The 16,031-nt window shown below is 43.2% G+C and overlaps 1 protein-coding gene and 1 long non-coding RNA gene across 5 annotated transcripts in view; one reads left to right on the top strand and one right to left on the bottom strand.

Moving 5' to 3' along the window:
• Positions 1-16,031, top strand: part of LOC138107920 (uncharacterized) — a 39,804-nt gene that overhangs the window by 20,360 nt on the left and 3,413 nt on the right. The window contains exon 3 of one of the 2 annotated variants that reach the window (XR_011149772.1): positions 12,016-12,222. The exons of the other annotated variant lie outside the window; for it this stretch is intronic. This is a non-coding gene — a long non-coding RNA (uncharacterized lncRNA). The remainder of the gene's footprint in view (positions 1-12,015; positions 12,223-16,031) is intronic. 2 annotated transcript variants of the gene reach the window in all.
• PLB1 (phospholipase B1) overlaps positions 12,788-16,031 on the bottom strand; it is a 92,078-nt gene continuing 88,834 nt past the window's right edge. For all 3 annotated transcript variants that reach the window (XM_069009792.1, XM_069009791.1, XM_069009790.1), the window contains 2 exons: positions 14,722-14,796; positions 12,788-14,258 (listed from right to left, as the gene is read on the bottom strand). In XM_069009792.1, coding sequence (XP_068865893.1) covers positions 14,037-14,258; positions 14,722-14,796 — 297 coding nt within the window. In that variant the 3' untranslated portion in view covers positions 12,788-14,036. The remainder of the gene's footprint in view (positions 14,259-14,721; positions 14,797-16,031) is intronic.

A 16,031-nucleotide genomic window follows, 5' to 3' on the forward strand; every position in this document is an offset into this window, starting at 1 on the left:
GGCAGTTGTTGGAATGCTCACAGGGGTGCAGTTTCTTTGCCTAAAGCTGGCTTTTTGGTCATCTGAACCTAATTTATGTAGCTGTAGCAGATGTCCCAGAGCCGAGGACACAGGGATAGCAGCAGGCAGTGCCAGTATACCAGCAATATGACAGGCACAGTACCTCAGTCGTCAGTGGATACATATATTGTTATCCTGATTTTGACTCTCAGGTCTAAAATGAGTTATTTAAAGTTATTGAACCTCTTGAGTTTGGGTTTCCCTGGCTACTATGTTTTTATTTATGTTTACCAATTCATCAGTGCTGCTTGCAAAAGTAAGATAGCACTTACAGGCTATTCTCAAGAGAAGAAGCATTTTTCATTCCGAGTTTTACTGGAGCAATGCTACTAGAAGCAGCAATAAGGCATAAGTTGCAGTAATGCTGCTTATTCCCTTCATAACTAACCTACAAGGGTGGAGGAATATTAAGTACCATGTAGGTCACTGATTTTCTTATTCATGCAAAATCTCCACTGCGAGTTTAAGCAATGCCCATACCTATCGTGCAACAGGGTAAGCTGTGATGCAGTTTTCTTTTTCTTCATTAATGTAATTTGTTTCTATCCCTTACTCAACCCCTCCTTTTTTTTTTTTTTTTTTTTTTTTTTTTGTTAACTGTTCTGCAGAAAGTCAAACCACAGTCAGCTTTCTTTTACAAACAAATCCAATTAGTTGAGACTGTGGACGGATTAAGATTTAAGACTCCTCAGAGATGCCTCTAGGCATCTAGGTTAGCTAGCTCTTATTCAAAAACACACAAACAAGGATGGAGGGTAGCATCACATTTAACTTGGGGACTGGTGGGTGGAAACCACCAGATAATTAAAGATCTCTCTTTATCACCCTTGAAAAGGGTGGGTCAGATAAGCCAGGATATGACCCATTACCGGCAAGGACAGGTATGTAGGTCACTGTGTCACATGGAAAGACGCAGAGCAGAACCCGAGCAGCAGCCTGCACGCAGTGGCCCAGATCAAAGCAGAAACTGGGGACACCTTCAGAAAGAGCTCTGGCCATGGATTGGAGAACAGCAGAACAAAGAAAAGCACCATGCCCAACTCTCTTTTCCCTCTGGATAGACAGATTGCCATCTTGGCTGCTGTCAGGAGATGGCTGAAGAAAAAGAAACAAACCCTTTAGTGAAGAATTCCTAGGATTTTTTATGGTCAGAAATAGGGAGAGTAAACAGGTGCAGGGAGTATGCAAACAGCTGCATGTGCAGCACGAGTGACTTCTGCTCGGTCCCACTCTTCCTGGAGTTCTTTCATCCAGAAAAACTGTCAAAGCAAGGAGAAGGGAACAAAGATTTCTCTCCTAAGGCATGGAACACAAATGAGGCAGATGGCAGGATTGATAGAAAGGTTTCAGGCACTCAGTTTTTGGGAACAGGTTAGGAGAGATCTGAATCCAGCTTCAGCAGGGTGAGCCATCAACTAATCTGCAGCTCTGGCTGAACAGCTTCTATTGCCCTTGGAAATAAAAGTTGCCAGCATATAGGTGCCAATAAAGTCCAATGCCAATATGGTCAGTTAAGACTGATGGCATGAGATCATCCTGGAGCACCAGCTACCCAGCAGGAGTCAGTAAGGGTAGAAATGCTGACAGCCACTTCTCCACTGCTTTCTAGTGATGCCTGTTTAGGTCCATGTGACTCCAGAAGGCACCATGCTTGTCACCTGCCGGGCAGTTCCCTTGATTATATGTTGTTGCACAGCAACGGGATATGACTGTTTCCCTGGATCAAGACGTGGGTATTTCAGGACACAGTATTTTAGATAACTGTTTATACAGTAACAGCTGCCTGCAGTGAAGTCATCAAGTGTTTCTGAGGTTACTTAGTACTGCAGGAAAACTGAACAAGTATCCACCTGAGCTCCTTCACCATGGCCTCTGTCCCAAAGGGTGCCACAAACCCATGAAAGTGGCAAAGGCTCAGCACGGCAGCAGAAGCTACTTTGGGTGCTAGCAACTCAAATTTTGGCAGCCTTTGGTCTAAACAGCTTGAATATTGGGGGAGAATCATAACACTGCAGAAGTCTCTCTTATGATGAGGGGGATTAAACACTGGAGCAGGTTGCCCAGAGAGATGGTAAAGGCCACACCCCTGGACACATCCAAGGCTGGCTTGGACAGGGCTCTGAACAGCCTGACCTGGATACGGATTTATCTGTTCATTGCAAGGGGGTTGGACTAGAGGACCTTTAAAGGTCCCATCCAACCCAAAGACCTCAATTGCACCAGCTATTCTGCCCTCATCAGAAAGGTACTGTTGCACTCCCTCCTTCTGCTGCTACCAGCTCTGAGCAGAATGGTGCCAGTTTAGCACGAATATCTGCCACCAACAGAGCTTATTGGAGGATAAGACTTATCTTGTGTGAATGCTGAGTTGGGAATGCATTTTCTTTTCACACTGTAATAAATCTGAATGTTGCAACCCCCTGGAAAATAATTGTTTAGGGTTGATCATAATGCAGAAACAATTTTTTTGAGTCTGCCTGTGGAGTTTTTGTGTCTTTATGAAAACAAACATTTCATAGGGAAGAAAGAAATTTATTCTAAAAAGTCCCCAAAAGTGAAAGCAAGACACTTCACCACCATCCAAACTTTGCAAAACATGAATTTCTGTAGAACTGTATTTTTTTAATGGCCCGAAATAGCTGTAATTGGTTATTGCTTTCCTGTCCAATTCTAATCAGTACAGCAATATCCAACAAGGTGTGTTGAAAAACTGCATGGCATTATATGGGCAAAAATGTACTTATAATGTATTTGTAATGACAAAAGAATGAGGTTATTAAACGTAGTTTATTTCACTCTGGGGGGCTGGTATGAGAGATCTGCAAAAGGCTGGTGGGCACCAGGTGAGCCTACGCTAAAAGAACTGCAGGAAGAGCTGTACCATCAAATCTCTTCTAGGGAGCAGTAGGCAATGTGAAAATATTAGATTAGGGGCAGAGTGGTCATTTCAAACAACTTTGCATTTTAAATTGGCCAGCAAGCAGAAGGTTGAGAGAGACCACGAACACAAAACTGGGTTCCAGTAATAGCCAGTCAAATTCTGAACTGATGTCAGGAACATGGTGATGATTATATCATGAATTTCACAATATTTGCTGCAGATTCGTACAGCTCTTGCTCCTGCAAATCCGTAATTACATGAACATTCCTATTCCCATTTAAAAGTAAAAAATATTTCCAGCCTTGAAAGTTTAGAAAACATTAACCAAGCACTCCAAACCAAAAAACGTAAATAAAAAAGCACATCAAACTAATTATTAAATTCCCCCAAACTCTCAGGGTTTTCAAGCACACATCTCATGCTGTGTGATGGTCTGAGTGAGCTGATAGTGCTGGCTGCTCAACTGGAGAAAATTTGATTTTCTTGAGGGGAAGGTGACTAAGAGCGGGTATCTGTTTTTAAAGATAAGAGGCTAAAATCCAGTGGCTGTGTGGTTGGTAGGAAGGAATAGCTGTAGTTCTCATGTGGCTTTTTTTGTGTGTTTGAGAGATGGAGCTAGGAGAAAGACTAAAAGCGGATCCTGGCTTTCATGACAATCTTTACTTGCTCCCTATCTTTTTCATATATTTCTTACATGACACTGCAGAAGTTTTTGGACACCTGGGAAATGCATCACTAACTGAGATATATATACACATATACATGTGTGCATATATTCACATATATGTATATGTGTACTTTAAATGTCTGCAACCCTTTAGTCACCTAGGCCCTTGTACGAAGCAAGAGCCACAACATGCAGGAGGTACAAAATAGGAATGTAGCTGCCACAAATCCATCTTTAATCCTCATTTAATTACACAGGCCAGTGGGGCCTTAACGCTGAGACAGCTCTGTGCTGCAGAGAGCTCCAGCACGTGTAAAGGGAGCAGCAGCACCTGATGACACAGGACCGTGGAGGACAGACAGAGTGTGAAGTGAAGGCTGTAATTAGGAATTCACTATATTGTGAAGCAGGCAGCCTAATGAAAGCAGCTGATGAGACCAGCTGACTGCATCTATATTGACAATAGCCTGCTAGCATCATTAATATCTGTTATCATTTTCCCCCCCACCCCAGCACATCTCTGAATGTATAGAGCGAGGTAACCTCCCACACCATAATGACCAAAATCCTTAGAGAATTGCTATGCTGAGAACTGCCCTGAATTTCTGTGTTGTGATGGCCCCTATGTTGGGTATGGGGAGAAGAATTTAATCTCTGGGCCCACCTATGGCAAACAGCCAAGAAAGGATGGCTGCATCCTACTCCTGCTTCACACATGCTCCCTCATGTGTGAAGGACATGGAGGAAATACAGAAAATACAACTAGGCAGTGATAGATGCAGAGGAGTAGACTATGCTCAATCCCAGCAGAAAGATAACAACAAATGCTTCCACAGAGCTCTTCCTCATCAGGCTTAAAATGCTCCTCACTCACTTTAGTGAGTTCATCACTCTTGGCTCTTCTGAGAAGGGGTCAGAGTGCAATGACCCATTGTCCTCTCAGGAAGACTGGGGCAGAGAAAGAGAGCAAGGTGCTTCTTTGACACATGAACAGAAAATGAGTCTGCTAATTTTCAGTGTTTCGTTCTGAGAAATTTAGCTTATATGCCTCAAAAAGACCTTTGGAGATCCCTGGCTGATCTGTCCCTTGCATCTGGTACCCTATACTTTTTTCGTCCCTGAAAGCATTTTGTGCAGTTTGGCTTGGAGAAGCTGACAGGTTCTCTGTGCATGCTAATGGACAAGTCCCCTGCTTGTCAGCTTAGCTGTTAATGCAAGTGGAAATACATCCAGGAAGAAGCTTGCCCTTTTGCTGCCCTTGATGCACCTAGATTGAGCCTACAGGATTTTGAGTCTCCAGAGCTCTCCGTCTAGCAGCTTGTGAAAACATTCTGAATTTACTACCCTTTTATCCAGCAAAGAAAATAAATCTTCCTTGCCATAAATGCTAATGTTGGTGCACTGAGAAATCCAAAGGGAGGCTGCAGAGGGAGAGAGAAACATTCCCCATGCAATGATTAAAGTGCCAGTTCATGAAAGCTGACGTCAGCGAGTGCTTTCAGGGTGGCAGAGCATTTTGCATTTATCCTTTCCTTGTTTGTGCTCCATCTGGATGGGCTCCAGTGGAAAAAAAAAAGAGGGAAAAGGAGAAGCTAATGCCTTTCTAATACACTTCTGAATTCCTTCGGTTTCACACAGGGAGCAGGCTCTGAAACATCTAACTTCTGCTTGCCCAGTTCAGTGAGATAAAAGGAACCGAAGGCAGCTGGAGCTTGGGCCAAACTAAATCATAATTAGATTATCATAGCAAACAGTCAGCTGGGGCAGCTCAAAGGAAGACCAAAGGAGGGCACATGGGTAAATAACATCTTCTTAGGATTTGATAACTTGCAGGGACAACCCTGTTTCCCATCAAGAAGATTCACCTCAACCCACAACTGTTTAATATAAAGTTATGATGTTTCAAAACTCAAAAAAGCTACACAAAAAAGCTACAGGTTTCTGCCAAAAATGGTCTGATGGGAAGACACCCAAAAGCAGTTCCCCAACTCCATGGCTGGGGTAGAGGATAAGCACAGACAGTACTAGGCTTCCTATTGAAGCAGATTCCCCTTCCCCAGGATTGAGCAGCACAGGGAATGCCACAAACTCCCTCTTTCCGTAACTTTTATTTCTGAGCTGCTGTTGGAGTCAGTGGGAAAGGCTAGCCAAACACTGTGGTCACACACATGCTCCAACTGCTCCAACAATTACACTGCAGGGTTTCTTGCTGGAGATGGCTACTGATAATTTGGTTTTACAACTACAAACTGGTACTGTCATGCAGCAGGGATGATGATTGCGCACAACAGTGGTTTTGGTCTGTGGTCACTCTCTTAGCTAGCAAAATTATTCGGTAGAGACAGCTCATGTTGACCAATACTGGAGTTAGTTTGGCGGTGAAATTGTCCTTAAACACTGAAATAACAGCTTTGCATTTACTGGAACTATTTAAAAGAAACAACTTTTCCTCCTCCTCAGACATGATGATGATTTAGTGTTAGTTCCCATTTCAAAAGTCAGGATGGCAATATAAACAAATCAAAAGGTTCCAAATCAGTAATATTTTTCAACTATATGCTTTCAACTGGAAAATAAGTCAAAAGGCAAACATCCTGCATTGCTAAATATTCTGAAACTAAAGAGCCTTTGAAATAACATTCTGAAATGGAAACTTTCACTTCAGGTCCACTTTTCCCCATCATTTTTCTTTCATCAAATAAAAAATGACAGATCAACAGCACAAGAAAAAATTTCCATTTCATGAAACTAATTTCTTCTCAATAGCATCCACTTTTTTCTGTTCTGGAGGACATACCACCACCATGTAAACAGATCTGAGATCGGATCCCTGAAAATCCTGACCCTTCCTACTCTACTCAGTGTGCAAGGATCCCTTCAGAGCTTGGTGCAACCTGCAGCCTTGCACCTTGCAGGCTGGAGGTGGAACCTGGTGAGCTAATTACTGGGTGTGGAATGCAAGCGGGAGCACGATGGGAGGGCAGTGAATTTCCCCGTCGTCTCCAGTCCCCACCCCGCCATCCTCACGGCCCGGGCTGCCACCACAGCGCTGCCAAGCGCTCAGTGTCTCTCGTGTAAATGGAGCATGGGGCAGACCTGATCCTCAGTGGAGTTCCCTGCTCCCCACCCCTCTCTCCCCCCTGGAACAAACTGCCAATATTTTGCCGTATTTGCATTCAATCTAAGGCGAAAAACGGGCGTTAAGCTGGCACAGCCACCAGTCGCTCCGTGTTAGTGATCGAGTGATAAGTTGTGCAGTGGTTACACAACTGGGCTGTGTCTGTGGAGCCAGGACTGCTGGGTTTAATCTCCTGCTCAGTCACTGACTCACCACGTAGCCTGGAGAACATCATTTCACCTCTCTGCACATAAATTTCATCATCTTTAGTTGGGGGGTAATAAGGCTATCCCACAGGAATGTTAGGACACACAAATTATTCTCATAAATATTTGTGAAATTCTCTAGATGATGCTTTGGCAAAGGCATTAAGTTTCTTGTTGTTGAATAAGTGACAGCCAGAGGAATGTCCTAATTGTCAGGCTGGCTTATTTACTCACCTTGTACCAGAGATTTCTGGCAGCTCTGGCAAAAGGGTATCTCAGGTAGGGGAAAGGGTGAAGAGATTGTTTGGCTACTGCAGTAGGAGCAGCAGCAGGAAAAGGTCAGCTCCCGCCACAAAAACAAGTACGTGATAGATAAATGTTATGTCAAAGGCTAAGTGGCATTGGTGGCATTTTCAGCTCAGATGCACAAGCAGCTTATGCAGATGACACAGTGATGCAATACGTGTATCTAATCCTGTTAGCAATGTTCCACAAAGTCCCATGTCATTTCTCCAGAGTACATGCTGAACTCTGGGTTTAGACTTTAAAAGCAGTTAGATACCTGAAGTTCTGCTTTTGTGCCTTCCCGGAGGTGCTATTTTTGTTGCCTACAGTGAGCATCTCACTGTCTGTCCTCCACCTGAGGCTGTCTGGGAAGCACAGCCTGGGTGCGTCAGCACCTCTGATCCCCAGAGGGTCTGGGATGAAAACTCGGGGACACTACATGATTCATACAATCACTCAGTTTGGCTGTGGGATGTTTAGTAGCTGCTGCAACCCAGGCCCTAGAGGCTGTACTTGCAGACAGACAAGGTTTCTGAGGGTTCCAAAGTCTATGTTGAAGTAATACAAGATGGTTGCTGAGACAGCTAAGGAGAGAGACAACCTAGAAACGTTCAGAAGATGCAACCTTGATTTTTGTTGTCTAATCCATCCCACCTGTGTCCTCCCCACTTAATCCTAGCTCCTGTGTTTTATTTTGGTCTGAAAGCTGATTCAGAGGATACCTGTGAGCAACCTGGCAAGTGTAGGTAAATCCCTCATGGTGGAGAGCTGCTGAACCAGGCAATTCCCGTGTCTTTAACCAGCGCAAGAATACAGAAAGTACCTTCTGCCTCATCCACCCACTGTGAAGCCCTTACACAAGGCCCAGCTTCCCTGCCGTTGTTAAATTGAACCACTGCTGAGCAACCCTGGCTGCTGTTTCACGTTGGGGATTATCTCCTATCACTGCCTAAGCCCATTGGGGCCCTCAGGTGGTGCTTTGTGTCACCTAAGCAACACAAATGGTAGGAGGGATTTCCTCCACAGCTAGTTTTTAACACCAAAAGGAATTTTTATAAAATCTTTGATGGTTATGATAGAGATACTTTGAAGGTATCACGCCCCTTTTCTTCATAGCCAGAATAATTTTACACCAGTGAGAAAGCACTCTTAGATGTCTGGAAGCAGCTGGTTTCTCCAGCTGAAATAACTCACTCCAGGGTCAGCAGCAGGAATTCCTGACTGCCTCTCATGGAACCATGTCCCTGCAGCACCCCTAGTCCAAAGGGACTATTAAATCCTTCTTGTAGGGAAGAAGAAGAAGGCCTGGAAACTACAAACACCCTACAACAGAAACACATTAATGGATCCCATACTTCATCCAACAGAGGACATTAGCACATTTCCATACCCAGCTTCTACAAATCCTGCTGAAGGCCTGCAATTAGGGAAAACCCACACAGTTCAGCAAACAACATTTTCTCAGTGAACTTAATGTAGTTATGACTTCATCATGAGTGACAGTTTCATAGGTCACAGAAATGGAAAGACATAAGGAAACTTTCTGTAGCTGGTGAGTAGTTCCAACCACCCCTTAAATAGTTCACCTGTGTTTAATTTGATTTATTTTCTAAAACTGCTCAAGCCCTGTGCTTTTCTGTCTTTTCCCTTGGGCTACTGTTCTCTCCAGTGGTCAAAACCAGAACAATTTTTCATTTGTGCTAAAATGGTCATCAAAAGCAGCTAAAGTTAATAATTTAGGAGAAATCTACCATTCTCAGAAAGACAGTGAAACATCTGATGTCCACCAAAGTTAAGTGGTGGCAAGGACAGGTAAATGGAAGATACTCAGCACATGATAAGCTAAAATGTGCCAGACTTTCCTTCTCCTTCTTCCACCACCCATTTTTAGATACAGACTCCTGGACTCCTGCTGGAGATGCTTAGGCCCTGATTGAGCAAACTGGGTCTTTGGAACAGAATTAGTTTTAACACAATAGTTCACAGGAGCATGCTTCCCTGCTGTGCTCAAGGATCTATGATATCCAGAAAACTTGTTTTATTTAATTAATATATGAACTACTTTATGGATAGAATTTTTGTCCCACTGGTCCCAAAATCCCAGACACCTTCCTTCTAAAAAAAAAAAAAGGCAGGGGGAGGGCAGGAAGAGCAAGCATTGCAAACCTATGATCCTCCAATAGCAATTCTTCAAATACTCCGGGGAGCACGAATCACAAAAATGAAGAGTTGTAAAAATCCAGAGCTTTTCCTTTCTTTAGGTGGGGTGGTTTCAGCTCAACAGTTTAGCTAAGTATCCCTCAAAGTAACAAAATTCTTGCCCAGATGTCCCAGGCTATCACATACTGCCTAGCTGTTAAAATGACATCATTTGTCATTAGCACATATCACCACCTAGAAGGTGGTGGGAGGAAACGTTTAGCAGTCTCCAAAGCCACACAAAATTCTCTGCAGATGTTTCTTCTGAACTTTCCCACTCTTCCCTAAGTTCACTGAGCACCTAAACTGGACTTTGGGGCAAAATGACCCTAGACCTTACAAAGCAGAGTGCAGACACTGTACCATGATGAGAGGAAGGTCCATCAGCAGTAACAAAGAAGGCAGAATTTAAACTCCAGAACTGCTGAAGCTGCAGGCAAATGTTTGCCAACACTTGTCAGGCTTCATCTCTTCCCTGTTTGAAGAACTGATTATTTCTCAAGACCAGGGAACGCTGTAACATTTACTCCCAATGTCCTTCTCGACAACCTGAGCTGTTGGCCAGTAGCCACAAAGGTCCTTTGGACAGTGGCCACTCATGCAGGCTGAACTGTGGCTCTTCTCCAGAGGGAGCATTCATAAAGGCTGTTTTCTCAGGGTGTTAGACAATCACTTCATACAGAAGAGGTGCTTTTCAGTGGTGGGCAAGATCACCACTGGTCAAAGCAAAATCCTTGGCTAAAATGGCAACCAATTCATCCATTTTTCCATACAGAGTTGAAGCTCCTTCTAAGCCTCTCTTCTTCTGTGCTTCAGTAGTCAATCTGTCTATTCCGCATCCACTGAGGCAAAATGCCATAAGGGCATTTGAAACCAAGGGCATGTCATTACAGAAAAAAAAAAAAAAAGAGGGATGGACAACTGACAGGTAAGATTACTGCCTGATTTAATGCGATACCGAATGCAAAGTATCCAGACCTAATCAGTTGTCATTCATTCCAGATTAATGTTACCTCTGCTTAATAAGCATGGAGGGAATGTTCAGCAGTAACATCTTCACGGAAATAATTTTGCTCCTGGAACAGCTGCAAAATGCACAATTCTTGATTTATTTTTTTCATGCCGGTGCAGTTCAGCACATACTTTAGTCTACAGAAGAAAGATGCCAGAAGATACTTCCATAGACTAAATAAGAAACATGCCAGTTCCTGCTCCAGCTCCTGCATTCAAGCTACACCAAAACTACAGAAAGTAGGGGAAGTCTCCTGTTGCGTTAGCAGAACAGAGCCAATATAACTTAAGCTTGATGGTTTCCCAAAAGCATCAGTAAAGGCAGCATTCCTTATAGGGCTAAATGCCACAGGGAACTGCACTCCAAAGCAGAATCACCCAGGCTCCTGCACAAGAATTATTTCCACTCTAGAATCCTTCAGGATAGTGAATGAGCTAAGAACCATCTTTCCTATCACTTCCCAACTGGCTGCACGTCTTATAATTTAGAACAGAATTTATCATCCTAAGTGAGAAAAGGGGATGTTTAGTTATTCTAGCAGGGGGCACAAGCATGACACCCAAGAAGTGCTTGTACCCATCTCTAGGCAGGACAAGCCTGATGTGAGAGGCTGCAGCATTTTGTGACTAATTCATGCTCCAGGACTCCCATGCCACTTCCTGCATGCACACATGATTTGGAAAGGTAAATCAGCGCTGAACTACTGTTCTTGAGTTTCTTTGATGAAAGGCTCTGCAGAGAACTATTATCTTTTTACTTCTTCCCAAAACGAGAGTTGTATGAGCAGTGGCTATCAAAGTTCCCAGTAGGGAAGACAATCCACAAGAACAGCATTTAGGGATGAGAGGAGATAGTAGCCTTTGGATACTTGCTCTGGTTCCCCACATGAGCTTATGTTTCCCAATGTGTCTGAGGTGTAGGTGCTATGGAATGGACTGAAATCTTGTCCCTTGGTTGGAGGCCATGTTTGCTTCCATTTCCCAAGCTAAATAAATATCAGGTAGATACTTAATGACCCATAGTGAAGACAGGGACAGGAAGAGCAGCCCGTGCTGCACTGGAACAAGATGCACGTGCTTCTGTTTTACATTCTAAATATATCCCCATTTTGTGCTGCCTGTAGAGCTCACAGACACACATCTGTGGGCAAGATGCAGGTAAATAAAAGTCCTACTGTTAATAGCCCTACCTTTGAGAGCAGATCAAAGAAGAGCTGAGAGCAATTACAGCCTCTGAAACCTGACTATGTAACTTGTACTCTGCCCAGCTCTTTTTACCTTAGCAAGGACAACGACAGGAGTGAAATGAAAAGAGGAGTCTGAATAGCTTCTGCATGCGTAATAGTAAATTTAGGAAACCCAGAACACTTTCTTCTTGGAAACATTATAATTTTCTACTCATTTGCATTTCTGGAGTGGAAATGTAGTACACAACACAAAAAACTGCACCAGTGCAAATCTCACTTTGGCTTCAATAAAATTAAAATGTAAAGTATTTAACATAGGAAAAAAGAAATATTGGGAAACAAGCTCATGTGGAACATGTGAACTATCTTTTTACTAATAGATCATATGAATTGGCCTGCAGGTTTAAAACAAGGAAAATCCGATTTCCAAAAAGGATGATCTCTCAACTCCTGATCAGAATTTTTAAAGAAAACCAAACCAACAAAACCAAAAAGTGAAAAACAACATTGCAAGCTCTTCTACAGATAATAGCTGTGGAGTGTCCAGCCTGGGAGACCTGAACTCAACAGAGGTCCTATAAGAAGGGTTAAGCCAAGCTGGCTTGCAGGTACCACATTTTTGTTTAGACCCCCTTACTACAGGATAGTGAGGAAATTCCTTAATCACAGGAAGGGTCATTCTGGAACCAGCTCCCAGAGAGGGGAGGGCAGGAGGATACAGGACTGTCCCTGGGCTATTTAGCCCTGGAGGAGAAGTGATGGGTATGGCCCAGCTCCACATCCAATCCCAGATGGAGGGAGCCTGGAGTCCAAGGGAGTGCAGAACCTGCAGTTATTCTGATGTCTTAGCTTTTAACTTTTATATTTCTCAAATCCTGCACTGCCTAGTGTGTAACTCTGAAGCTTCATACAGCCTGTTAGCTGCTGTTCTCTCATGCTGGTTAGACATGACAAACCCTCTCTGGGCCTGAACTCAAGGACACCTTGTTGTCCCAGGCCCCAAAATGTGTAAACTAAAGGCTGGGGGGGGGGGGGGGGGGTGGAGAGGGGAGAGGGCAAACTTGGGGCAATTACATCATTAACTGAAATTATAATTGGAGAATTAACCCTGGTATGCAAATGAACCAAACTTATAAAAGTGTAAAGAACCCGTGACCCAGGGTCCATCTTGGGTGTGGTCTTCTGACTGCCCAGGCTGTACCTTTGAAGGCCCTTCAAATAAATACCTCCTTTTATTCTCTTAATCTTTAGCCTCTGTTTTCAGGTAGCCACTTCCAGGCATCAATTCTTTCAGGAATGCCATGTGGATCCAAGTTGCTCAGAAGCTAGCTTAAAGATGTTTCCATGGCATTGTGCTTGCCCATGTAGAATCACCTTAGCACCTTCAAAGCGATGGTCTTGCTGGAATCTAACATGAGAAAGTGCAGCTGCTCTTTAGCTCACTTCCACCTTACTATTGTGGAATACCAGGTTGCAGTCACGGACTTGTCTCTAACATTTTAAATACAGGTTTATAAGAGAAAAGGACAGGTGCACAATTAAGAAGCCAAGATGTGTGAACAGGTGTTCTTGCTTTGTGCAATCAATTGACATCCTGAGCAATATTCATGAAACAGAGAACTGGACCCCAGAATGAAAAAGCTCTTAACCCTTTGTCCTGGTTTCAGCTGGGATAGAGTTAGTATTTTTCATAATAGCTGGTTCCGTGCTGTGTTTAGGATTTAGTACAAGAATAATGTTGATAACAAATCAATATTTTAGTTGTTGCTAATTAGTGCTTGCTCTAAACCAAGGACTTTCCAGTTTCCTGCGCTCTGACTGTACAAGAAGCTGGGAGGGAACATGGCCAGGATAGCTGACCTGAGCAGGCCAAAGGGATATTCCATGCCATAGAGTATCATGCTTACTATATAGACTGGGGGAAGATGTCCAGGAGGGGCTGATTACTCACCAAAGATAGGCTGGGCATCAGTCAGCAGGTGATGAGCAATTTTATTGTAAAGCACTTGTTTCTCTTGAGTTTTATTCCTCTCTCTTTTTTGTTACTTCCCATTTCATTACAATTATTACATTTTATTTTATTTCAGTTTTTAAAACTGTTCCTATCTCAACCCATGGGATTTACCTTTTTCCAGTTCTCCTCCTCATCCCACTGAAGGGGACTGAGGGGGATTGAGTGAGCAGGTGTATGGTACTCAGTTGCCAGCTGACGTGAAACCACAGCAGACTTTGAACTTCATCCTCCGCCCGACTGGTGTGCAGAAGATAACTCTACAGCGCATTACTGATCAGTGTTATTTGGCCCAAAAATCCCTGGGCAACCAAGAAACTTCATTCATATCCAACAGGTTTTTTATTCTGCCGCTCTCTGTGTCAAGCCAGAGAGCACCCTCGTCAGAGAAAGATGTTTGCTCCACTTGTGTTACAGAGGGGTTGTTTTAAGGTTGTTTTCTGTGTCAGCCTTATGTTGGTGCTTCTTGGTTCTTCTTCGTGACACAACCCAGCCAAGTAAAGAGCCCACCAGGACCCCAGCTACTGCAGTCACAATGACAGCCCAGTAGGGGACTGAAGATTCTGTTTTCTCCAAGCTGAGATCTGAATTTCCAAATCCACTATTTCTTCGCGTGGAAAGAAAAGGTTTCTCCTACAAAGGGAGAGCAAAGGCTTTATTGACCACAGACCACTCAGCGTGGGCAGTATTACAATAGGCCACTGCCCATTCTTTAGACAATCTGTTCTTTTTGCCTTCTCTCTGTCTTAGCCCAAACATTCTCCTGCTCTATTTCCTGAAAATTATGAGAACACATAATAGAAGCCACCTCATAATCAGGAGTGGTGGCATCTCTTCCTAATTTCCTTGCTGCAAATAACCAAATGGAAATACATAGACTCATTAGAACTGGCTTTCATGAGAGGCTTTCCACTCCAGTGAGGATAAAGTTTTTTGTCTTAAATCTTAAGTAGATTTCCCTGACTGTAACAAAACAAGACTATATTTTAGCTGTTTGTAGCCCTCACAAAGATACTCTTTTAAAGAGCTTTACAAATGTGAAGAAAGGAGAAGAATAGAGATAATCAATGGAGGGAGCACCTTGACCTTTACTTACAGGGTTTGGACACCTGAGTTTTGATGTGTCATGGGTAAAGTTGTTGTAAGTCTGCTTTTCACCAACTGGCTCCAGCTGAAGAAGAAAAAGCAATGTTAAACATAATGATGAATTTTTTTCTTCTCAGACTCTCTTGACTCAGACAGTTACAACTTCTTATCCAATCTTTTGGTGCTTGCAATAATGAAAAAGTGTGCTAGAAGGAGCACAGGAAAGTTTGCAAACATTTTAACAGTCATGAACTGGAGACATTGACAATCTAATGCACTGGCTGCAGACTAACTCCCTCAGAAGCAAGGAATAGGATAAGTCTTTATTCCTTTTGCGTTGCTCTGAATACAACATATTTTAAATGTTCCATTAAAGTGAAGTAGTTCACTATTACACCCAGTTCTGCCATTACTCATCTCAACTGGCAGTATAAACCACAAAGGATAAAACCCACATGACAGATGTTAGACATATGACTTAGCATATTACTTAAAGAAAGATGCCTAGGTGTCACGGTGATGGGAGTTGCTTCAGAAATGACAGAGATACCGAGAGAGGATGGGACAGCGCCAACCTTTGCAGTCTTCACTCAGACAAGAAATTCCCTGGGAGTTTTAGCTGAGGCTGGGTTCACAATCTTGCAAGAAGTGAGTTAACAGAGCCTTTTATACCATCAGTTGTCAGCTAAGTTGCAATAGCTGACCACAGGCTCACCCCGAGCCCATTTCCAACTCAACATAAAATATGCCCAGGCTAATAGCAGGCAGTTGTGCTTGGCTAGGAGTGCACATACCACCGGTTGCCATAGTTAAGCTAACGAGTAGAGGCTTGCTCAGTCATGTTAATCGAAGTGTTTACAGCAGTTGTATGGACATGCCTGAAGTAATGACTTCAAGATTAGTCCACAGAGAACTGCAAAGTTGTCATCCAGCACCTCTGGGAATACAGCACAGAGGACAGCTGTTGCTTCTGCTGTTGTCCATAAAAGCATTTACTGTCCTCAAGGGATTAAAGTGTTAGCTGTATGCTGAAAAGAAACAATACAGCAACAAGCCCAACACAACAGGGAAAAAACAAATTCCATCCGTAAGATTCTCATATGGAAGCACAGGGAATATTTTCTCTCTCTAGTTCATTTTTAATAAAAAATTTTTAAAAATAGAAAGAAGCTAGCAGAGACTGTAAAATAAAAAGATATGTACCACAGAAAAATATAACTAGGGAAGAGAAGAAAGCTAGCAAGTGAAGAGAAGATGAGAAGCAAAACAGGATGCCAAGTTTTGCTGATTGTGGTAGGGTCCTGATGGACTCTTTTATGA

This window comes from Aphelocoma coerulescens, chromosome 3 (assembly GCF_041296385.1).
Source record: "Aphelocoma coerulescens isolate FSJ_1873_10779 chromosome 3, UR_Acoe_1.0, whole genome shotgun sequence".
NCBI lineage: Eukaryota > Metazoa > Chordata > Aves > Passeriformes > Corvidae > Aphelocoma > Aphelocoma coerulescens.